General features: G+C 40.8%; 1 protein-coding gene across 1 annotated transcript; it reads left to right on the forward strand.

The window, feature by feature from the left end:
- The first annotated feature begins 413 nt into the window (after nucleotides 1–413).
- Nucleotides 414–21746, forward strand: VSIG1 (V-set and immunoglobulin domain containing 1). The gene is made up of 8 exons (XM_063346950.1): nucleotides 414–462; nucleotides 3808–3968; nucleotides 9695–9802; nucleotides 16237–16435; nucleotides 18033–18188; nucleotides 18883–19002; nucleotides 20024–20150; nucleotides 21563–21746. The coding sequence occupies exons 1-8, from the start codon at nucleotides 414–416 to the stop codon at nucleotides 21744–21746; spliced, it is 1104 nt and encodes a 367-aa protein (XP_063203020.1).
- Nucleotides 21747–24663: the final 2917 nt, after the last annotated feature.

A 24663-nucleotide genomic window follows, 5' to 3' on the forward strand; every position in this document is an offset into this window, starting at 1 on the left:
ACAGGAAATAAAGATTATTCTTTATTCATATTAGGCCTGACTCACAACACTGCTAATCAGAGTCACTGTTAAATAGCTCCACAAATACTTGTACTCAGTGGAAGTACTTATGTAGGCAAATACTGCTGGGCCCTGGTAAAAGTAGGAGAATCTGGGTTTCTCTGATTCAAAGGTTTATTATTAACAAAACCCTCAGTTACTCAAACCCCACAAAGTGGTTTCAACCTAACAGTCACACCACTAGTCGGAGAAAGGCACACATGTGATAAAGAAGGAGAATGAAAAAGCTTATTGACGTGTTGATACACAGCTGATAAGGAAAACAAAAACGCACTTAAAAAAACAACAGCAGTTGGGTTTTAGTTGAAGTCAGAAGCAGCACCTGGTCTCTTCTCTCTCCCAGCGTCAAGAAGATGTTTGAGACGATGCTGAAGATATTTCCAATCCTAGCCATCCTTACAGGTAAGAAAACCAAACTGATCAAAATAGCACTGGAATAAAGGAACTTGTTGAAATAAGAGAGCAGGTGAACCTGACTGGCAAACTAGGAGATCGTTCAAGATTTATTTCAGGATGGGATGAAAACCATGGCTATAATGCTATGCCATTTTGTGGAAATCAGCAAGCTGACCACCGACTGGTGAGAGATTTTTGCTCAAGAACAGAATTTTATCTTTGGTAAATTAATGCTTTGCTCTAAAGCCAGGAAGAGGCAGAGAGCTCTCACGTGGAGCGTTAGGGTCTTTCAAGCATTTCAAGGTTAGGTTTTCTCACATTCAGCCTTTGTCTCCCCTTGATAATAGCCCTGTGAAATGCTGCCTTGGTCCCATCCTACCAAAAAATTTTCGGGGATGCTTAACTTTAAGCAAGCAAATAATCCTTCGGATTTCCCTGAAGTTAAACGAGGACGTTATACTTGGTGAAATCCAGGAATTACATGGTATATTATATATTATTCATGTTTCAAGGACATTTCATTATGCTAAGCTTTATTTTTAATACATACAGAAGTGGACATTTTAAGTCTAATGCTCCACAGAGGTGAACAGCCTCTGTATCCACTAAAGAAAATGGAAGTTAGTTTCCACATTTTCTTTTCAAGATGGAATTATCTGGTTTGGATGCCAGAGAAATATTTTTAATAGTTGCTCCTAGTGCTTCAATGTTATCTCTCTCACACACACATAAACCCCACAGATTTTTGCCTTAGAAATGAAAAGTAATTCAGTGTTAGTACCAATACTTTTCACAGCAACGTCCTCTAATTTTAAAGTTTGGGATTTAAGACAAGCAGAGTGTCCACACTGATGGGTGCCACTGACTGGGGGTTTCTGTAGTGGCTAACTACTTTGGCTTTCATCAAACTTGGATTTACTTCATGAGCATTAAAAACTGCATAGGACTTCAATGAAAGTGAGCAATTCCCAATTAACTTCAATGACTTTCTCTTACCATGGTATTGATGAGGAAAAGACATGGATCAACTATTTTTAACAAGTTATGGTCCTGTTCATGCTAGCTTTTTTCACTGAGTTACTTCTTACTCGTGCTTTTTTTCATTGGAACCAAAAGGCCTGTATGTATGAAATGGGATTATGAGTTTGAAACCGTAAACAGGGAACTAACTGCAAAGCAAAACTCCCATTAACTTCCGTGATGAGGGAACAGGCTCTGCGGGTCCAGTTCACTTCTTTTCCTGTCAAAAGCTCCATCTTACAATTAGTGATGGCTTTAAACAGCCTCTCTGGACAATGGAAGTTTGGTAGGTTTTGCCTTTATATTTTTACTAGAGCGAAACCTATTTCAACTAAATGTATTTCTTCAAAATATATAGCTTCACGGAAACCAGAATGCTTTGTGGAGTCGTTTAAGCTAAAATTCATTTCCTCTGGAAAAGCTTGTAACAGCCAGGCTCTGTGGCATTTCTGACTCCAAAAACAGAGAATGATAAAGGAAATACATGGAGCAGACAACTGGAAAATGGATGTTTTCAGTAGAATGACATCATGTTGAAAGACCGTAGCTTTAATCCAGCGAAGAGCAGAAAATAAATACATGTAAACCTGGAAGTATTATTGTGGCAAGAAACTATCATCCTCTCACCAACTCTAATTCTTAAAGCTGAGAACACTGAACTGAGATATTCAAAATAATATTACATGGCTTTTATATTGGATCTCAGTAAGGATTAAGCTACTGTGAACTCACAGGACAGGCAGGACTTGCAGCCAGCACTCGGATCCCCTCTTTCCCCAAGGCAGGTCTGACACATTTAGGTCAGTCTGCAGGCATTCCTGTGAGCCTGTCTTCACACATAATGTAAACCTTGCTGTAGTTTAAACACGCTACTTTTCATCCTAGCCACCACCAACCTGGGAAGTAGATTATTCCATTCTTCCTTGCAGCTAGCTTTTACTGTTGAAGCCATCAAACAAGGAAAGAAGAGTTCAGACTCTAGCTTTAGATAGGTTTGCATATTGTAGCAACTGATGAAACTGCAATATTTACTTGCTTAAAAATGTCAAAATAGATTATATTTCTCTTTTAAACAATGTTTTCTCTCAAAGGTCTGATAATTTGAGCAAAATACTCTTTTGTTATTACTGGACGTTCTGCTTAAACTCTCAAAAGCAGCACCCAAACATAAGATCCACAGATATTTCAGAGAAGAATATTTTTTATGTTTTGCCTCTATCATTCATGTGTGCAATAAGCCCAAATCAAAATTGTTATTACAACATGAAGTTCTCACCTTGCTTATTTTGCAGAGAAGGCTTTGAAAGACTTATGTTTTCCATCACATTCAAAAGAAATATATTCTTCAGAACCTTTAGACAGTAGCTTTAAAACTGGACTCAGTGATCCAGCAAACCCCTGAAATTCAGGCTTGTTCTTCTGCCAGCTCTAGCTTTGTTGCCCTATGTGACCATGGCTAGTAACTCATATGGAGGACAGAAACAGATAAATACTGTAACATACTGCTCAATGCCTTTCATTAATATGGCCGTGTAGCCAAACTGATCAGAACGTTATGGGAACGGGCTCACAAGTTACATTTGTTCTGTTTCTGTTTTGAGCACAACAGAAAGGGTTAAGTTGTCACAGAATTTCTCACAACCCACATAATAAAAGCAGTTCCAAAAAGCTTAGTTTGATGTTTCCAATGTAAAAGCATTGGAAGAGACAAGCTTTTGCATGTAAGCCCTAAGAAACCTAAACAAAAGCAAAGTAATTAGCAAAAGGAAAGCAAAGAAAGGCTGCTGGGCTCCAGCCTGGAAGAACCTGACAGTGCCACCAAGTCCTAGGCAGAACTTAGGAATGTAAGAAGAGACAACGCTGTAGGAGATGGTGGTCTGCAGTAAGGAAAATCAGACATCTAAAGGAATAACTGGAAAAAAAAGAGTGCAAGAAGGGTGTCAAAGAGGGCTAGAGACAGCTGCGAAGGAGAGTGCAAGGTGCGGGAGAGCACTGCGAGTGCAGAAGAAAGGTTCTGTTTAGCCACAGGCTCTTAGTGAGGAGACAAGTCTCTGCAGGTGAGAACATTTGTAGGAACTCTGCTTTTTCAGAATATTATTTGTTTTAAGGGCGCAGGTATTCTGGGGGGTTTATTTGCTTGTTAGCTTTTACCCACTCCCAGCTTGTTATCACTAAAATTTCCACACAAAGCCCAAGGGAAACTGTACTGAAAAGGAGAATGACTAGACATGTTGTACGGGGTTCCTTGATAACGCAGGGAGCAAGGTACTCCCGCACGGCTCCCAGGGTTGGCCCCGGCTAATCTCTCCTCACCACACTTGCTGCCCACAGGCCACGTCAGCGGTATTGTGGTGACCGTCCCTGAGAAGACAGTGAATGTCACTACAGGTGGAAACGCAACCCTCCTCTGTACATACACGAGTTCTGGACCGCTGGGAAATTTCTTTATTCAGTGGAGCTTTTACAGTGCCAAAGAGAGCCAACTGCATATCGTAAGACACTTATTTATTATTAATATGAAGTTACATTTATCCTTAAGTCCTCAAAGAGTCTTGTTACATTTGATAGTGTCATCCTCGCTACAGACCAGGGAGGCAGGTAATGTTCCTACCCTAAAGACAAGGGACTGGGGAGCAATGAAATTTAGGGGCAGATGCACAAAGTTATCTAGGCTCCTAGTTCCTATTGGCATGCCTTAATGCCTTAACTCCTTTAGAAACTTAGGAGAAGATACAAAAGGGATTCAGATGCTCAAATGACTTGCTCCAAGTCCCATAGGAAGTGTGAAGTGGAGCAAAGACCAGGTGTCCAAAAATGACACAAGTGCTCCAGCCCCTGGACCACCTCCCTTTTCTCTTGTCTGGCAGATATTTCCTGCCATTGTGCAGGCTGCTTTCCTGGTGAGACGCCCTTGCCTATGACAGACAATGTGTTCCACGTTTAAGGGTCAAACGAGAGCTCCTTGACTCATTATGGGGTTCAGTAGAGGAGCGGTGTGCAACGATAGGCTACCAGTGCAAATTGAGCAGTGAGTATTTTGGCAGGACTCTTTAGAAATTTGTCATAGCAGGAAATCTGCCACAGCAAACTTGCTCTGTTTTTTGCGGCATCCCACGGGTGTCTTTGTGGTAGCAGAACAATTACAGATCAAAGGCAAATGCTCCCTGCCGTTCCCGAGACCCCAAGAGGCAGCAGAGCCAAACAGTATCTCCCCCCGGGGATGTAATGAGACTGTGTGGTAGGTTGGGGTATCAGCACAGAGGCAGCATCGGCACTGCGAAGGACACTGAGGACTAGCCAGCTACATGCTGTAACCACTGCCCGAGCCTCTCACGTGGCTGTAAAGACCTTGCAGAGCCCTGGTGTGCCTGGAAAGAGTCAGGGATGGGATGTGTTAACTTCCTCTACGTACTCACATGGCTGCCCAGACTTCAAGAGCTATCCATTAATCTTAGTTTTTGGTGGGCAAAAGAATCCATGAATCTCACTCCCAGCATAACATGCAGGGTATGGATTCCCATCAGCTCAGTCCTGACAGGTGCTCAGCAATCGGCAACACCTTCCTTTAGAAGATGAAATGCTGATTAGAAGTATTACTGCATCCTTGAAGATGACTAATTTTTTTTTTCCCATGTCCTAGTGTCAGGCTTGTGCCTGTTAGCCGTTCAGTCCCTTTTCTCTCCCATTCTTTTTATCCTGTTGCTAACATTTTTTTCCTAAAAGTTCAATCCTCCTGCCTGGTGTTAAACCTGAGAGTCGATGTAAAGCGATTTGACTTAGACGAGTGTCACAGTCCACACTAATGATATTCTTGTCATGTTCACCAGTTTCCTAATAATATTATGTTAGGATGTTTGCCATTGCTGATAGAGTTACATCTTCTATTTGGTTTATCAATTTTAGCAGAATTAGACTGTCTAATTTGCAGAATGTACAGTATGTAACATATTTGGCACTGAATTTGGCGAGTAAGTAAGAAATAGCAATTTAACACAAGACAGAACTGCTCACCCTCCTGCAGTACCTCAGAGCCAGATAACGACTGTATCAGTGCTAAGTACAAACGCTGGGCCCATCCCAAATTCTGACTCCAGCTGAATGCCAGAACGACACACACACACCTTGCCTGACTCATTGAATGAATAGTTGTTACTCATCATTCGCTTTTTTCAAGTCAAAACTGTTTCATTAAATGAATAATTATTCATTAAAGGGTCGTACCTGCTGGTTTCCTAAGTAAGTTGTAAATAGTACAATATATTATAATTTTGATCCAGTATGTCATATCAGAAATTTGAATCACTTGTTCAGGTGGGAAGTACAGTACTGAGATAGGATCAAGCCCATCTTTTCCAGATTTGGTTAGAACCTCTTTCTTTTACTTGCATCAAATTTTCCGTATTGCAAGACAATAAATGCAATACATTTTCTGGTCACAAGCAAGAGAAATAAGCAGATTGTAGTTGCAAGTATTTTAGAGGGAGAATCAGACAGTTTCAAGAGATCCAGGAGGGGAAAACCATTTGTAAACTGTGACCAACGATGAGAAAATACCTCCTGAGGATTATAACCCTAAAATACTGTGAGTGGTTCAGAATAGGCTCAACAAGAACTAACCAATGTGAGGCTCCCAAATGCCAGGGAAACCTTACGGATCAATCCCTTCAGCACTCACTCCTGGCTTCTGCAGCTCCCACTGCAGGCAATGGGAAAGCCAAGACTTCAGGCATAAGGACCGTAAGAAAAACTACTGGGAAAAATTGCATCTGGTTTTCTCCCTATCTGAAACTAATTTCACGGTAAATTCACTTTCACACCGCAACAAGCCGGCATTTGTAATGGATGATTTGAATTTTCATTAAATAAAGTCGGTTCAATCTGGAAAGGCCACGGGTTAGTGACTAATCCCGTTCTCCTTGAACACCAAGGTAAAATTCCCTTCCACTGCAGTGCCAGTTCCTGGCTCACAGGCTCGGCGAGGCTCGAGGATACCCTTGGCTCCTCTGAGCCTGCTGACATGCCTGGAGAGGGCATGTGCATGAGGAGCTGCAGGACTGGGGCAATTATCCTTTTAAAACACTTTTAGCAGCCCACTCCGTCCTGTATTACTTGACCCTGTATCCTTTTACTACAACATGGCAATTCCTTACTGTTTTGAGACTATTCACAACAAAATTAATCACGTTAATGCAAACATTGGGAAGAAAGGACTATGACTGCTTGTGGAAAATACAGTTAAGAAATTACACAACACAGATGAACATGAAATTGGATTTTCAACCTCCCTCAGAACTCCCAGCAATACAATACACAGTTGCTATTTGTATTCCAGGCTGGTGGCTTCTCTGAGCTTCAGAAAGGACAGAGTGCCTGAAAGCATGCATGTTTTTCTCCTACAAGTTTAAACAAAAAAATAATCTCTCTTTCTACAAACCTGGCTTTGCCCTGGTTGCTTGGCACGTAGCTGAAGTTAAGTTTCACATTTTGTTCCAAGTAGGAAGTATATGCATGGCAATGGAGGAGATTGCTAGCTTTGGCTTTCATTGTTTAGATTAAAGAATACTAAAATGCAAGTCAAAAATACATGTAATATGCTGGTAAGATGACAAAACCAACTGAATTGAAAATACTGGCACCATACCTTACTGAACACCAGAGCAATAGCTTGCATTTTAAGTGGGATAAAATTATTTAATTTTATGAGATATTTAGATTCTTCTAAAATGTCAGTAATAAACAAACAAACAATCAAACACTTCCTTATAAACAACGTATTTTCCCTGAAAAAGTTTGTTGAAAATTCTTTCTCCATTGAAAAGTTGTCATTTTTTTCAACAACTCTATGAAACTGGCTGTGTCTTTCACTGTTTGTTCTGGTGTTTTCATATCCTTCCACTTTGCTCACCTTACCCAATGCTGGTGCAGGTGCTCGACACTTAAAAGTCATGGCAGTTATACCGGAAAGGATGAAATACCACAAACAGGCTGTTCACAGACAGTATGATGAAAAGGGAGGCACCAAACAGCGGAACAGCAGGTGTTCATGGTGCTGTTTTGAAGACAGTGCACATATATATACTGTGTGACTATAGATCTTTTTACTAATTGGAGCGTAACTCTGCTCTTTCCCTGAGAAGTTTCTCCAGTGGAAGTAATTCCCTTCATTTGAACTAAATAATGTAAATATCAACTCATGGAAAATAGGATGCCATATGTATTCTTAACTTTTTCTTCTTGCCATTTACCCCTTAGCAACATGTCTTTTTAATGATAAATTTAATTTTTAAATAATAACTCCCAGCCAACAATCTTGAGAACTTTCCAATACTGAGCTATCTCTATTTTACATATAGACAAAGTGAAGCAAACACTATTTATTCAGCTCACCCAGGGCAACAGTACATCAAAGCCTGGCCTGGTTCAGAAGGTCAGGTCTCAGCTCCTGCTAAGATCTGCATCTGTGCTTCATTTCATGCTCTGAGTCATTCGGCTGGCCTCGGTGTAAAGCACCCAAGTAAATGTCTGAAAGATTGAAGCCTGCTGTTGACTCTGCACAGGCGAGGCTACAGCCTTGCAAAGCTAAATACAACTCCTGAACCTAACCAGGGCCACACCTTGAGCCTCCAGCCCAGGCCACTCGCAGCTAAAGTAAGTGGAATTATCAGAGACACTGCGTGGCTGCCCAAGATATGCCCAGGGCAGAATCCTTGGTTAAAATGTTAAATTCGCTAGATGAGTAAAGGTCATGAATGACTGTTACTTGTAAGGGAAATTGAATTCTTGACAGACTTCTCATGAAAATTTTCTCTAAAAAAACCCAAGCTTGAAATATTTGCAACCAGTGACATTGACTCAGCTTTGGTAAAACTACCGATGGGTAGTTGAGAGGGAAAGAGTGTTAACCGCATGTAACAGCAAGAATATCTTCCATTTATTTTATATATTGGCTTTCACCCTGCCAGAGCCTTTGTATTTTTCTCGTATCTGTACTACCAAGAAAGTAGCACTTAGTGGATAGGGGCAAGGAGGGTTTCACTTACTGTAAACCACCCAGAAGTGGAATATGGCACTGTTCCCTTACGAGACGTCTAGTCACGTCCTTATACCCAGCCTTGCAGGCCTGATGGAGCCACTTCGCAAAATCGTCACAGGAGTGAGCAGGCTTGTGTTAGGTTGTTCAGGGACAGGGACAGGATGTCAGAGCCCAAAGAAGGAAAGAGATGCAAGAAGAGCAATCCAAGCACAACTGTGTCTGCTCCTTTCACCCTGAAACCCCAAATTGAGATTACCAGCAGTGGCAATGCCAGCACAACTCTGCTGCCCAGCACAAAGCAAGGTACAGGCATGGGCACTGGGCCACCACGTGAGATCCAGGGGCTGGACGGTGTGGGGTTCCCGTAAAAACTACTGAAAGAACAAATTCCACCTCATGTAGTATAAGTAGTTCCTGAGACCCCATCACATGCTTTCAGCCACAGACAACTGAGATGATGTGCTGCAGGGGCTGTCAGGGCTGCAAAGGACCCTGGCTTGGGCACCGAGCAGTCCGTTCCAGCCCACGAGCAAAGACGAGCCTGTGCAAAGCACCTCCTGAAGCAGTACAGGAAAATTTCCTGGAAAGAGCCTCTCTGATACATGAGCATTTCTTTTCACCTATAAGTGATTTTTTAAAATCAAGTCTTATCTAGCACTTAGATGGCAGAGCAGGCACTTAAAAGGAATAGCTTCATGCAAAGCAGAGGCAACACCTCCAATGCAGAGGAACAGAGACCCTGTTGTCATGTCATTGCAGTCAGAGTGACTCCCTGGATGTCATTGGGATTACTGTGGGCTGCCTGTGGTTATCTCTGGCTCTGGGGTGACAATCTGCAGAGAGGAGATAAAATAAACTGATACATTGAAGCAATAGTGCCAACTCACAGAAAAGTAGCAAGTCGAAAATGATCAGGTTGTAGCTGGCATGTTTGGAGCAAACGCTAAATTTCAATCTCAGTTTGCCTAATTTTAGGTAAAACATAGAAATAAGATTCTGTTGCATCTCATAGTTGACAAGGGCTTGAGACATCTGCAAAACCGGCTGAACACGAGGCACCCTGCCCTTGTGAACAGCACTGACGGTGTTGATGGGGACATGTGTAGAGAAGAGGCTCTTTGATTTTGGGGGAACATTTAAAGTCTCATTTAACTCTCAGATCAGCACATTTTTACTCAAATACAGCGTTCCCCGTGCCACGGTATTCTGAGTATGGATGAAAAGTCAGTCAGTCATTGTCAAAAGATGGTGTATGTGACAGATGCACGGGGAAGATGTAGCTGGAGACACAAGGTAAGAAAAAAATCCCCACAATCTTAAGGGGACAAAAAGAACTAAATAGCTTCTACTACATTTATGCTACTGTGAGACCTGCAATCATATTCTGTACTAAAACCTTAAAACCAGCACATGACTGAGATAAGCTGAAGCAGATGCATCATTCAGAATTTTTAACTCACCCTATTTTTTATTGCATTTTTCTCTATCAAAATTATTTTGGATGTAGCTGTTGTTTTTTTCCCACAGCTATTCTAGGTGGCTGAACTAGCACCTTTAGGAATATTCTACCCAAAGGGTATCTGAAGGGCATGCTCACACACTAGGAGCCTCTGGGCTGAACGTGAGCAAGTCTGGATAGCCCAAATTTGGGGTTATATATTTACATTGAAAAAAAAAAAAGTCATCCTGGATGTCCTTTATAGAATATAAAAACATTTTGAGATGAGATACAGAGGGACACTAAGCTGCCTGCTGAACTGGCTTCCTCTCAGCTGCCAGCTCAGTCTCACAGCCATAATCCATTCCAAACTCTCTGTGACTGCAGTGGGATTCCTGCCTCACCACGAAGCACAAGGTACAACCCAATGGAAATTGAGGTCTAATAACTGCTGAACAGCAGTTACACCAAATGCACTGAGAAAACACGTTTGTGCTTGATGCACTGTAGAAATTCTTCACTAACAGTTCAGCCACAAGAATGATACTGTGAGAACGTGAAAGAGATGCTCCTCAAAAGTATTTTGCACCAGTTAAACACTGCTGAATGATTAATCCTCTAAGGCTTCTGACTCCATCGCTTTCTTTTTCTACCAATGCGCAATTGTGACAAGAGGCTTCTAGTCTTTATTAACATCCTGAATTACCCATGCAAAAATCCCAGTAATGCAGGACATAATATCCCTACTACACTGTTGACAAAAATATGTGAAAAGAAGCTGTGGATGGAAAAAGGCATTTGGGGCCAGACACACGTCAAAGAAACCAATGCACGTGTGAGCATTTGCTTTCTTATCTAGCTGAGTTCAGAATCTGAGCCTTGGGCTTTAATTAACACTTTGAGTGTGCGGCATTTGTTCTCTAATTAGATGGTAAGATGCTTAAGGGAGTGATGAACATTTTTTCCCCTTGTTGTTATTTTATAAATTCTGTCTGTACTCAGATTTCAAAAAGAGATCATGATCTCAAACCAGTAAAGTTGTTAATATCCTCCTTTGCATTTATCGGTGAGAAAGAGACTTTAACGGTTCTTTTTCTAGCAGTTTGAGAAAATGTCAAACAGAAAATGATAAAACAACCCATTGACGACGGCCCTCTAAACGCCTGAGCTTTACAGCTCTCCAGGGAAAGACTGTGAATCAGATGCTGAATACATCAGCGTAGAGAAACGTCATCGAACAGGATGGTGTAGCTTTGCATCTGCGGGGGGCGGGGGCGGGGGGGGGAAGTGAGAAGGGGCTGAGGGAGGGAAGACAGGTACTGGAGAGGAAGTTGTGTCCTGAAACTGCCCTCCAGTCAGGAAATTAAGACTACAGTAGAGATTAAGTGGGACATTTTGTAACACATCTTCAACTACATCTCATCTTACAATTTTCATATCCAGATGTACGAGGCATGTACAGCAGCAATGTCATGCTGGAGATGGAGGGTGGGAGGAATATTGACCTGGAAATTATGAATGAGTCCATCCAAAGACCTCTGAAAGACACATATTTATGCAAATTCTAGTATGTATTTGTCCTGCCCCAAGAAGAAAGGAAGCAGATGGAGGCATGTTTCTTCTAATTTATTGCCTGCTTTTTCACACATACCCTCCACCCCCTAAGGAAGAAGATCTTTCTATAGAAGTTATATAAAGAAAACATGTAGGTGGGTTCCTCACTCTCTGCCAAACATCTGGCAGCCTTTGAAAATCCTCAACTCAGCATCAGCTTTGCCAACTGCTTCCTCTGCAGGCTAGTACTTTCCTCACCGTCACACTAGAAGAGAAGCAGCCTTCACACAAGTCAGGCTAAAGAAGAAAAGGACGTGTTACTTCATGTACCAGATCTTTCAGAATTGGGGACACAAGTTATCTTGTCTCCAGCATCTGGTGTGCTTTGAGATTACCAAGATTTTTTTCCAAATTAGTATGATCATTCCCAATTCCCTGTTCTGTTTGGAAACCAGCTCCCCCCAACAGGTACACAAATAACTGACTCAACTGCCTTGGAAGTCTATGAGTTCAAATCTTTTTCTTGGTTGCAGCAGAAACTGCGACTGTGGAAATGCAGAGTTACCTATACCACTGCCTTAGAAAGCCATGAAGGATGGCTGCTGACATTAGCAGCTCTAGGCACTGCCTGGCCCACAGGCTGAACAACCAACTAAACTGCAGTCCTTCCTAAGGTCAGGGAGAAGTTTTCTGGGCAACTTAGCTCTTCTACAGAAACTGGTTTTTCAGATTGTGGAGTTATTAGGGACGACATTTTTAGGAGTGATAATTCTCTGCTCTTTTTTCCGTCAGTTGTTTGGTTAGTCATTCCTTGCAGCTGCTCCCATGAAATGTGAAAAGGCAGCATTATATAAAAACTTGCATGAGCAAACTAGCTGGTAAGGAGAAGCAGCGACCATTATTGCATCCTCAGTATTGGTTTTACACTCGTAAATCATCGACTTCACTGGAGCTGCTCATGATTTGCTTGAGGGCATAAAAAGCTTATTTTTTGAAGAGAAGCACAGCAGATTCGGGTTTTTTTTTTTTTTTTTTTTTTTTTTTTACATTCAAGATGTTGCATTTTAAATAAATTCATCACATCAAATTAAAAAGGCTTCCAGGAAAAGTCTACCATTGACTAAATTTATAGTTTTCCCATACAGACATTTTAGGGCCATTTTAGGTAAAATTGAAAGAAATGTCAATGAGATGCGTGTCTGTAGGAGAGAACATTAATTGTCAGTTGCCCAAAAATAAAGTGTTCTATATCTTCAACAGAAAACAAGTTTTTTACTTTTGAAACTGAACAGAAAGATTTTTGCAAAGATTTTCATTTCAGCTTTTTGAAAGGCACAAGCATGAGCTTTTCAAGGCCAGCATAAAAATACTATGAACAAGGGCTTAAAATACCCACTTTGAGTGTATTGTTTCAAATGGGCTATGAATTCACAGCCAATTAACTGAAACATGTTCCTCTTAAATGAAATTTCCTGTGTACACATCCAATCGTACCTCTGGGACAAGATATACACTCAGTAATTAATCAGAACATTACTCAGCCTTTTTGGTGTTTACCACCTTCCTTCAGGCAATAAGCTCCAGAGGCAGCGAGATAAGCATCATACGGGAGCAGGAGAACAGAGAATGGGCAGGAGCCTGCAGAGGAACCAAACACATTTCCTTAAGATATTCCACTGCCTTTATGTTCAGAGTTGAAAAAAACAACCCAGAAAGTTTCTGTTTAAATCCATGAAGAAAAAAAATATTCTCTGCTGTGTAGACACCTGCCTCAGATCTCATAGTGTACACAACATATTTTCTCTGCATGCATTCAGACAGGAAGAGAGAACACAGGGGATTAATTTTTCAGTGCATTGTATGAGGGCTTAGGTACATAATTCACCCTGACTTTAGATCAAATACACCGAGGAGCGCTTGCTCCTCTATAATGTTTACTGCCATGCCCTGACTGCATTTAAGACTCATCATCCCAGTCCTGTTTCCCAGGAACATGTGCTACAGCTAAGCTAGCACTCAGTGGGCAGCTTCTGCTAGCGTTTACTCTTACATAAATCCCAGATCGCTCTGAGTAGACCAAGTAGTATCCCCCTTTTTCAGTAATCAGGCCTTTTAGTAGGCTATAATGGGCCTGCCTCTCCTCTCCTACTGCTGCAAGTCATGCGTTACTTTAAGTCATTGTACAACTTAATTCCACATTAATGTGAAGAGCCGATGGAAGCTCTTTCCCTGCCCCACTCAAACAGATGCAATTGATGGAGAGGAGATGCAAATCCAGCCCATCACTGCTGAGGTCTATATAGGATTGTCAGTTTAAGAGGAGCCTGAAGTCAGAAGTCACGGTTCTTGTAACTTTGGACTCTTGCAAGGAACAGTGTATAACACTCTGTTGTTGCTCACACTCTGTTGTTGCTCATACTTGGATAAATGCAGAATGAGACAAGTGTGGCCAGCATGTTTTTTGAATTAGAGGTAGATCGTTTTTTTGATGAGAGATTTGCTTAAACCAAACTCCCTATTTTGAACACTCTCCTTCCTTGGGGAATATGAGGGTGTGCATCCAGACTCTAGTTTTGCAATAGAGGTCCATCTCTAGACATTTGCAAAGCATAAAATTAGTTTCAAAATTGATGGCATTGCATGCAAACAATGGAAACTGGAGAGCCTACCTAGCTGTTCAGCAGACTTTCTAACCTAGTCTGCCGCCACGCTTAACGCTGGACCTCACCTTCCTTGCTGCAATGCCAGTTTCCCACAGGTTGGCAATGCAGTAGCGTGGGTTTGGTATTCAGAGCTCTGCATCAATTGTACCTGGTGTTTGTAATTCTGGGGCAGGGAAAGATAAAGTCTGGCTGGAAAATAGGCAAAATTGCACTTGAGATGGCGCCAAGCTGCAGTACCGGAGCTGCTGGTGCTGTGCAGGCAGGGTTCTGACCTTCATTTCAAAGCCTTATCATTGCATAAACCAGCTGTGCTCTAGCAGTTTTGGGGTGTAGCTTGCCTTAAGCTAATAAAGGCTTTCAGATAACGTTGCTTAAAGACTTCAGTCAACACCGTATCAGGGTGGATAAATACAATTAAGAATAAATATTCCTAATTCAAAATGCAATCAGTTGATCTGCAAAGTAAAGTGAATTATATTTCTTGCCTGGGGATCTGCAGTGTCCCTAAAGGCACGGAACTTTGACCAAAAGGAAATTTTGATACTAGTCAAGTGTGTAGGGCATTTCACAGGAACTGGTGGAGCTTTCTCCTACAAGCGTTTTCCAGCTGTCCCCATTAAAAAACACACTGTCAGTCCAACTTCAACTAACACATTCACACCGCTGATTCTGGAATACTGGAAGTAGAAACAATGTTAGATCTATTTGGGTCCCAACCTGTAATTCTATATGGTTACCTCTAACCAGTTTAAAAAAATGACAGAATATGCTGGAACTGTTTGCTTTGCTTAGACAATGGAGTTTGTGCATGAAGACATTGGAGAACATACTGCCTATGCCAAAAACTATCACTTTTACATAACACTATCACTAATATCTGAGAAAAATAATCAATGCTCCATAGTTCTTCACATTAGCTTTGTTCTTCCAGATCTTAGTTTCACAGCAGAGCTAGACTGGACAGAGCATGTGTACTCCTTGAGAACTATTATATTTACCCCAGAACAGAAGAGATCCTGCAGTTCCTAAACAGACTCAAGGCCCAAGTCTCAGACTACCAACCAGGCTCCACAATGAACATAATTCTACCTCTCCTTTCAGTCAACAGACAACAGGTTTGGGCTTATAAGCTTATGAGGCCAGTTCTACTCCCACAGTGTTGTTAAGTACAATTGATGCTACTAAAGTCAGTGAAATCAGTCAATGTTAAGCAGCAAATTTTTATTTGGGAGGAAATGTTGCATTCCTTAGAGATATTTATCCTTACTATGTCTTTAATCTGCAAAACTTTTTTTACTGTTTAGTAAAAGGGGAACTTGACCTGAAATCGGTGCCCCTCCAAGAACTGAGGCCAACAGGTATTCTTGATTTCCACCTATGGTATAAACTCAAAAAACCAAGATAGTCCATGACACTGTCTCCGACCCTGATTACACAAACAAGGCAAACAGCATGGTTGCTCTAATTGCACGTGTGATGATTTTCCTGGTGTTCTCATACTGCACATTTATTGCTTCCGAATTTACTGCCAACAGATCAGGCACCTTGTTTGCTTAGACCTAAGTCTCATGGATTCATTTGAGTTCCCTGTTTGCTAGCTCCTATATTTGGAAAGCTCTGCAACCATCCACTTTTTGCAATGACAGGTCCATTCTTGTCACAATCTTCTACTGAGCTGCTTATTAATAATATCACAAACTATGAGTGCTTCAATTAGTGCCCCTATTAATTGTGCATGACAGCATTTTTTCACAGAATTCTCATATGATGGTCAATGATCTCACCTTTGTTTTTGACAACGTTATCAGTCTGTGCCTGGAGTATCCACAAAGAACTAGCTACCATCCACTTACACAACTGAAAAATCCCATTTCTGAAAAGCTTGTCTTTTAAGAACCACTAGAAATATATATATAAATGTACCATGTTTTCATTTCTGCGTTCTTGGGGGAGGGGGCGAGAAAGAGGGTGACATTGCTTGGCTTAATCAGAAATCAACTATATTCTGAGTACCAAACAAAGCGGCAGTAAGATCTCTTCTTATTAAACTAACAACTGATTCTTTATCACAGATCTATTATTATTCAGGAGGCCAGGCTTACTCCTATGGCGAGTTTAACAACAGGATAACAGCTGCAACAGGTCCAGGGAATGCATCAATAACAATCTCCAACATGCAGCCCTCCGACACTGGTGTCTACACCTGTGAAGTTTTCAGCCCACAGGGTGACGCTGGGCAGAGTCAAAAATCTGTGATTGTCAATGTGCTGGGTAAGCACCTTTCCTCTCTGTTCCTGTATTGTCGTTTCCTTCCCTTATCATGAAACACTGAATTCATGGCTCGAAATAAGCTGGGCCAGAGGGAATGAGAGCGCTGTGATAAACAAGGCCCATGATGCAGAGAAAGGGCTCACTCATGCACTGACGCAAAGAATTTTTCCACGGGCTTTGGGGGCAGGCAGAGCTTGGGGTGCCCTCTAGCTTCCAGACAAGGCAGACCTCACACCACTCCCCACCTGCCCTTGCCTGACCTACAGGAAAACCTCATTCTCCCATGAGCGCCCTTCAGATTCACTTTGTGCTCTCAAAGAGCTACCTAATGTAAGCAGGTAGGCGGGTAGCTGGAATTACCCAGCTTCACAAGTGATACTAACTTTGATGAAAATAAAAAGCCCTTTTAGCTGGGAGTGACAACTCTCTGAAGCCATTACTTTCAGGGTAATTCAGCCTCAGCAAAGACCAAAATTTTACTGATTTTACCTAATGTTGGTCATGGTGACTTGCATAAATCTAGGGAGAGGCAGCTGTACAGCCCAAGGGTTCTGGCTCATCCCCATTCCTAGAACCTCTAGAAACTTAGTATGCGTTGGATGGAAGTAGTACCAAGTCTGTTTTGGATGGAAGTAGTACCAAGTCTGTTTTGGATGGAAGAAAGCAATAGCTCAACCATCAACAGGCAGGACAGAAAGGATGAAAAGCAGTGGAATGAGATATTTTACTTCCTAATAAGATAAAAGTTTGTACTAACCCCATCTAATCATCGCTTTTGTATTGAGAATTCCTACCCGGTCAGAGTGACTGAAATCAAAGTCATATGAGAATGTGATTCCAGCATCATTTGTCTATCTGTCAGGGGTAAGAAAAAGACAGATGTAAACTCAATCCCTGAAAAATCAAAGTACTACTGTTAATTATCATGGAAAAGTCCCCAAACAAATAGTAAATCTTGAAGCAGTTGAGTAAGAGATTGTACTTTTCACATGAAAACCAAGAAAGGCTGTTCATTTATGCACACAAAACTGGGCTGTGCTCATTGCTGGTATAGTTCCACTCACGGTACTCTAAAGAAACACATCAGCATATCTATAGGTAGGAAATGAAAAATAATCGGTGTAAGGGAAGACAGAATCTTCTCCTCTGTGCAAAGTGAGGAAATGCTATCAAAACAGATATATTTTCTAACAGAACTGTAGTTAATTTATTTTCTCCACGACTACAATACACTGAAGAATCAGGCCTTGACCCTCTCCCTTTATGTGGAAAAGCTCCCTAAAGAAAATGAAGCTGCTATGTGGCAGAATGGTGTATGGTGAATAGTGGTTGGCCCATTATAATTAAAGTAATTGATAGTCTTCATCTCAATACCTCCATACTAATATTTAGTGTGCAAATGGAAGAAAAGATAATAAAAATGTATCTTAAGCCATGTACATATACTCAATATTACTGAAATCTTTACAGGAGAGCCTTTGGTCAGATCCATAAACAAGAGTCTGCTCTCGGATGGAGCACAGGACCAGAAGGTAGATGCTTGCAGCCCTGCGTATGTACTCACAATGTGTCTGTTCTCCTCATTGTTATTTTACAGTCAAACCATCAAAACCTTTCTGCAAAATAGAAGGAACGCCTGAAAAAGGCCATCTAATCTACCTCTTATGCAGATGTGAAGAAGGATTGCCTCACCCTACCTACCACTGGTACAAAGTAGATGTGAATACCCTCAAGCCTGTGACTGAACAACTTAGTACGTAACTACAGAACTTCCATACTGTGTTCAAGATCTGGAATTCCATAGTACCAGCCATTTCAAACACTGTGTATCACATAGGGTAGTTAAAACTTATCCTCCTCTTCTGACAATCAATGTCACAAAATCGTATTTTTGCTTATTTGAATTGACAGATACCTGTCACAAACACAGGATGTTTTTTCTATTTGTTTTAACAAAAATTGCATGGCATGTTAAAGTCTTGTTTATGCCATTACTTTAAATTGTTAAAATGGGAGAAGTGTTTATGTCTTTTCATCTCACTTCCCTCAGAATTTTGAGGGAACTTAGAATAAGTTAAGTCAATTTGTCATTCAGGTGCTAAGACCTCCATCCTGAAAATCTTCAGTATCTTCAGTACCTGTTACATTTTCATTTGTGAAGTTACAGTGACAATACTATCAACGCAGGTAAAACATCAGGCAGACAGACTGATTTGCAGAGTAGGGCCTACTTCTCACGTTCTAATACGCTCCTGCAGAATCCACTGTAGTAATTTTCAAGGAAGGTAAACGTTTTTTATTTAAAGAATATAAAAAATCCCAAATGAATGAATAATTGTAGAACCCTGTTTCTAATATCTTAGTAGCTCTCAGTACTACCAACTGAAGGAAACCATTCGCCTCTACAGCGTACAAAGTCATCTGTACCTGCTCTCTGTTTCTCGCAGATCCAAACACTGGCATTCTTTACATTGGCAATCTCACCACCTTTGAAACTGGGTATTACCGGTGCATAGCCAGCAACGTCCTGGGGAACAGTACCTGTGAGCTTGACCTAACTGCAAAACGTAAGTTTAATGCATGAAAGTAATCACATATTTGATGTACGACACGCACAGTTTGCATGAAAATGCTGTAATAACTTTAAAGTGTAGCTTTTTTTCAAGTAAGAACAGAACGGGATTTGGAGAGCTCTGGTGTTTTCATCCAGGCATGCCCAGAATATACACTGACCTAGACAACTGATTTAACAGCTCCAGCTTCATTTCCTACTGGGAGCAGAAGCTGAACCTGGCTCTTGACTGCAGAGCCTTTACTGTGAACCAGCAGACATTGGGTTTAGAGCAATTTCTTCCAGCCAACAGTCCCACTGAGGTCTCCACACCCCAGAATTTACACCCATCATTGAAATGTGGTAGTACAAGGACTGGGGCCCTGTAGATGTGACCACTAGCTAAAAATACTGCAGTCATGGAAAATACCTTACCCTGACTGCCCTCAAGCAGTGGTCAGCCACGTCTGCATGCAGACTTTCATGTAACCAGTAACATTTAGGACAGCCAAGTGTATGTTGTACAACCAGCTGCACGAGATGTCCCTGAAACGGCCACTCAATTACTCAGTGGTCCATAAAACGAAAATTGCAGGTCAGAGCTAAAGCTGTACTGAAGTGGAAATAGAATGTTTTGGGGGCTCACAAATGATCAGAGCATACATTTTACATCTCAGCTGAAAAACAGAGATAAAGCCAACCTGAATTTCAGAATTTGCTTCCAAGGAGTGAAGAGCAAAGGCTTTCAACTATTGCCAGTGTTAACAGCCTAACATTTGCCTTAACCTGGCATAAACATAGGGTTGTTGGGGTAGGGAGACAACCAACAAGGAAGGAGGCAGCAAAGGTCATAAAAGCACCGTTCTCTCTTTCCTAGAAAATCTTTGTCCTCCCTCCTGGAAATACCACTGCCAGTCAGTTTTTTAGTTCTTTGAATCCAATGCCTTCTTTCTGCTAAAGGCTCCTCCACTAAATTTCCATGGGATTTTGGTATAATAATACTTTTTAAAGTCAAGTAATGTTTTTTTTCTTTCCAGATTCAGAGGGTGGAGTTGTTGCTGGAGCATTAATTGGAGCAATTCTGGTAGCTGCTGCCATTTGCATGATTGTCTGGGTCTTAACGAAGAAGGCAAAGAAAAAGAAGTCATCAAATAATGAGATGCAGTAAGAGTTTCTGTTTGATTCATTTTAAGACAATTATTACTGTAAAGCACTGCTAATAATCCAGAACTAAATTAAAATGTAATTACTCTAAACATTTTTGAAGGGTAAATAATACAGGATCTGAGAAAACTTCCAGAGTGAGAATATTTGCTTTTGTGTGACTTTTAAACTATTGCTCTTTTAACAGAAGTTGACATTACCCTCTTCACTGTGTTTACAGGCAGCTACCACGTAGCAGTATCTAAAATAGTAAAGTAAGTGTTTTTTAAATAACACAAACTAAAAGTGGCAAGTTGGAAAAAGTTTTTAATATTTAAAAGTTAACGGTGACTGTTAATGGCAGATGCAGGAAGTAAAGAAAGGAGTAGCAGCTAAAGGTTGCCTCAGCAAATTTAATGGGATTGTATGTTACTGGATTTAAACACAGAGGGCTCAGTTCAGTCCTATTTGAAATTACAGAACACACACTTGGGATACTCTAAGGCAGCTCAAGTAGCAACAGAATGGAGCCCAAAATGTCTATTTTGATCCTGCTCTGGAAATGACTCTTCCTCTGTGCTTTGGCTGCTCTTTTTTCCTTTAAATTGCCAAATCTTCAGAATAGGGATAATCTAATATGCTATACAGACTGTATTTAAACCCATGATGTTAAATGTTCAAAGAATACATGCAGCTGAGGCCAGAAAAAATACTATGTCATCTGGACGTTTCCCTGTAGCACAGGTCTAAGACTTCCAAATACAGAATTCTGCTAATCCAGACCAGTCGCGAGTCACTCATGCGCTCTGCTTTCAACTGATGTAGCATTAACATCTAATTTTGTGCTCATATACTAATAAACCTTGCTACATTGAATTAATCCACTAGCATCTGATATTTTTTACATGTGAAAGTGCTTAAATATCGGGAGTTGGTTTATTATTGTTTTTATAAGATAAATGGAATTCATACCTCTTACTAAAAATATTTTTCTACATTTCAGCCTTTTCATAGCTCCTTTCTGACTGCACTCTAATGCACTTGAGCGGGACACCAGATTTGCATGAAATTCCTCAGAAAGCTCACACCAAAAGCAGTGCGTTTTGCTACCCCTTCTTGGTCACTGTTTGCCAGCACTCAGTTTCCCATTCCGCTTTCCTGACCTAGCGTTTAAACATACTAAAATCCATTTTATTCTAATGGGATCACTTATAGCAGTGATGCAGATCAGTCTTACTATCTAACACTGTCACTCTTTCTGTCTTGGCAGCAGTGATACTGTAGCCCTTTCAGGTGCTCTTGGAAGAGAGTCATAATAATAAAGGGGTTACTGTTTAGACAATAGAACTACAAAGACTCATTATTTTGAAAGACTCTGGTGTAGATGGGATTTCAACATGTGAAATCACAATCCTCATCCTGTCTTCCTGCAGAGAAATGGCTCAGAAACAATCCAATGCAGAGTATGTTCAGGTACCTAATGAAGAAAACATTCCTGCGACCACAGTTCCATCAAGCAATGCGACAAATGAATACCCTAGTGTTGATGAAACGGCGGCCTCGGGAACACCTGAAAATGATGAGAAGCAAGAAGCGGAAAAAGAAGAAATAGCCTAGAGTGTTAACGCAGTTTTTCTTGTCAGCTTTGGACCTCTTTATACAAAAATTGTTGTCATTGAATTAACATAGAAGTATGACTAAAACTTAAATGGGCATTTGTATTGTGAACCATTGGGCTGGAGACTGAAAGCGGTCTGTTATACATGCACTTTGTGAATAGCAGAAGATTTGGCCTTTAAAGTTAACCAAATTTCATTTATTATCTAGTTATAATTGTACATAAATGTAAGTATAAAAAGACTAGCATCCACATTTATCCAACAAAAACTAATTAGGAAACTTTGCCAAACTAATTAGGAAATGGGCTGAAGCATCTGACAAAGTAAGGGCTTTCCAGTCAACTATCGGTAATGCTGTGTGTATCCATATGGTTCTGAACCACAGCAGTCTGCTCCAGAAACAGCGTTGGCCTGTGCACCAAGAACAATCCTCATGGCCAATACACGGCAGTGTTTAAAGGATCCAATTTTGCACATCAGAAGTAAAAAGAAGTTTCATCAATGTCATCAGCGTGCAGAAACAGATGTTAAAACCTGGAGCAATGAAATCTTGTGTGTCTGAATTCCACTTAAAGCTACAAAAAAAGATCCCGGAAACTTTTATCCTCTTGCTGCCTGATGTGGAATACATTTTGCTAACGGTGACCTTCTTGGCTTTAAAGTTCTCGAGGCACCAGCATTCCAGAGTTGTGCATTCCAGCAGTTCTGGTTTTCAGTTTAATGGAACTAGAATTCAGGTACCCAGTTCAGACATCAATTGACTGGTTTCCAGACAACAGAAACTGGAAATCTAAATCCCTTGCAAGGCTTGTTATAATAGGCACACGGAGTATCAGATTCCTCATGACATGCAGATACAGCTGCTTTCAAGACTTAGAAGCGAATACTGCCTACTATACAACACACTACCTTAGATTGCTCCTTCTGCCTGAGATGATTTAAATCTATTTCCAGGCAACTGCCCTACCCACCAAGCAACAAACTCATGCTACTTCTCTTCTGGTCTCTTTAGCACAGTGTAACTTTGCCTGTTTTCTATGGGTGAGAGCATCAAGTGGAAAGGTAAGCAGTGCATCCGCACCAATAGCCAACAGCTGAGTAAAGCACTCTCTTGGGAGGAGAGAAGGGAATTGAAGCACATACACTCTGATCACTAGACACTTCTCTCTGGCCTGGTTTCTAAGGTCAAGCAAATTCAGTTCTTCAAAAGGGCAAAGGTACCTACTGTCGGAACAGCTCAAGGACCACAGGGCTCAGGTGAACACAGACACAGCCCCAGCAGCTCCCTTCTGAACTACATGAGGCAGATATTCTCTGACTCAAGGAGACACTGGTTTCAGTCTCGTGCGCTGCAGAAAACTGTATCTGACTCAGGGATCTGGAACTTTTAGGCACTTAAGTCTTTTATAGGATCTAATGTTCATAAATCCTTTGGTGACTGTTTCTAGCCTATAAACATCAGTTAGATGCAACAGTCAGTCATTTTTAAAATAGATAAAAGGATGCATCTGTGCTAAAATTTTCAGGTTCTGTTCCCATAGCTATGTTTATCAAGAAAGTGACAAAAAAGAAAAAAGAAAGATGGCAACATTTAAAGAAGATGGAAGGCATGAGGTCGTAATTAAGGTTCAATTTGCATCCTTAAGCAGAACCACATTCATTGCCCTTTCTACCCAGTTTTGAAGTGTTTGTCTTTTATACATGTGTCCTAGTGTTTAGCCTAACTGCAGAGTAAAAGAGCATTTACAGTGTTCTTATAATATTGTTCTAGCTAAAAACTGCTTGTGCCAGGCTGTAAGGGTCAAGCCCTTACTAATACCAGCGCTGCCATATTCTACCAGTGGATCCTCATACTCCTCTCTGCTCAGATTATCCAGGGTAAACATTAAGTCATGACCTGTATAGAAGTCTCTTATCAATCAGGCATCTCTCTTATTGACTCTTGCGGCAATTTTGCTAAGCAAAATCCGCAAACTCACATCCTTCAGCTTACTGAAAATTTCTGATATTCACACCCGCGGTTTTGTAAGCATGCAGAACTATTAAGGATGCTCAGTAACAGCAAGAGAAATTTGGGTGCCATTTCTTACCAAAGGTGTTTCCTAATAAGATAATTCAAATCAATTACTGGTCCAAGGGAGCACACAACTTGGCTGACAGTGGCATTAATTTTAAGTAATTTCTTCTCTGACGCTCCTAGGCATTCTTTCACTCTTGCCTTTCATGGAAAAACATAAACAACTCTCTTCATGACACTGCTGTAGTTGTGCTAGTTCTTCTAAAGTCATGTCCTGTACATATGCGTCTTAGTTACAATTTCTTACTGCAACAGCTTTACAACTTTCGCATCTCTGCAACAGCACTGTCGTGATTGAAGAGGGGATTGTACTACATGGTCACTATTGTAATTTTTTAATCTTTCCTTAAACTCACCTCCACAAATTTCTCCGCCTGTATTCCTTCTATAACTTGCTACAGTAACATAGAGGCTTATGCTAGTGAAGTTCTAATTACCTTCTACGGCTATACAATCTTCCTAGAATACCACAGGTCTTACGGTCTTACATTTGCTGAAAACGTAGAAATTGTTCAAGTTATGTTACTATTTTTATATAAAAAGAAAGACAAATTGAATACAATTCCCCTCATACTTCTAACAGCCAGTGTGTAATAGATAGTAGTAAAAAAAAAAGAAAGGCAAAAATAAGAAGAAAACAGATTGCTGGGGGTGAGGAGGAAGGTAGAGGAAAACAACAATTATTTGGAGTTTCTTAACATATTGAGATATTTTTGTAAGCCTTCTGGCAGATGTTTGTTCTCATTATGAAGTTTCTCTTATGTAAAATAGTTTATTAAAAAGGATGGAGCACTGTTCCTAGCTTTCCACTGATGCTCTTGGCAAAGCACAAACCAAA

Source organism: Chroicocephalus ridibundus, chromosome 9 (assembly GCF_963924245.1).
Source record: "Chroicocephalus ridibundus chromosome 9, bChrRid1.1, whole genome shotgun sequence".
Lineage (NCBI taxonomy): Eukaryota > Metazoa > Chordata > Aves > Charadriiformes > Laridae > Chroicocephalus > Chroicocephalus ridibundus.

Coding starts and splice junctions, on each gene's coding strand:
- VSIG1 (XM_063346950.1), top strand. CDS start 414: ATGTTTGAGACGATGCTGAAGATATTTCCAATCCTAGCCATCCTTACA. Junction 9,803..16,236: donor GATGTAGCTGGAGACACAAG/GTAAGAAAAAAA, acceptor TCTTTATCACAG/ATCTATTATTATTCAGGAGG. Junction 18,189..18,882: donor GCCTGTGACTGAACAACTTA/GTACGTAACTAC, acceptor TGTTTCTCGCAG/ATCCAAACACTGGCATTCTT.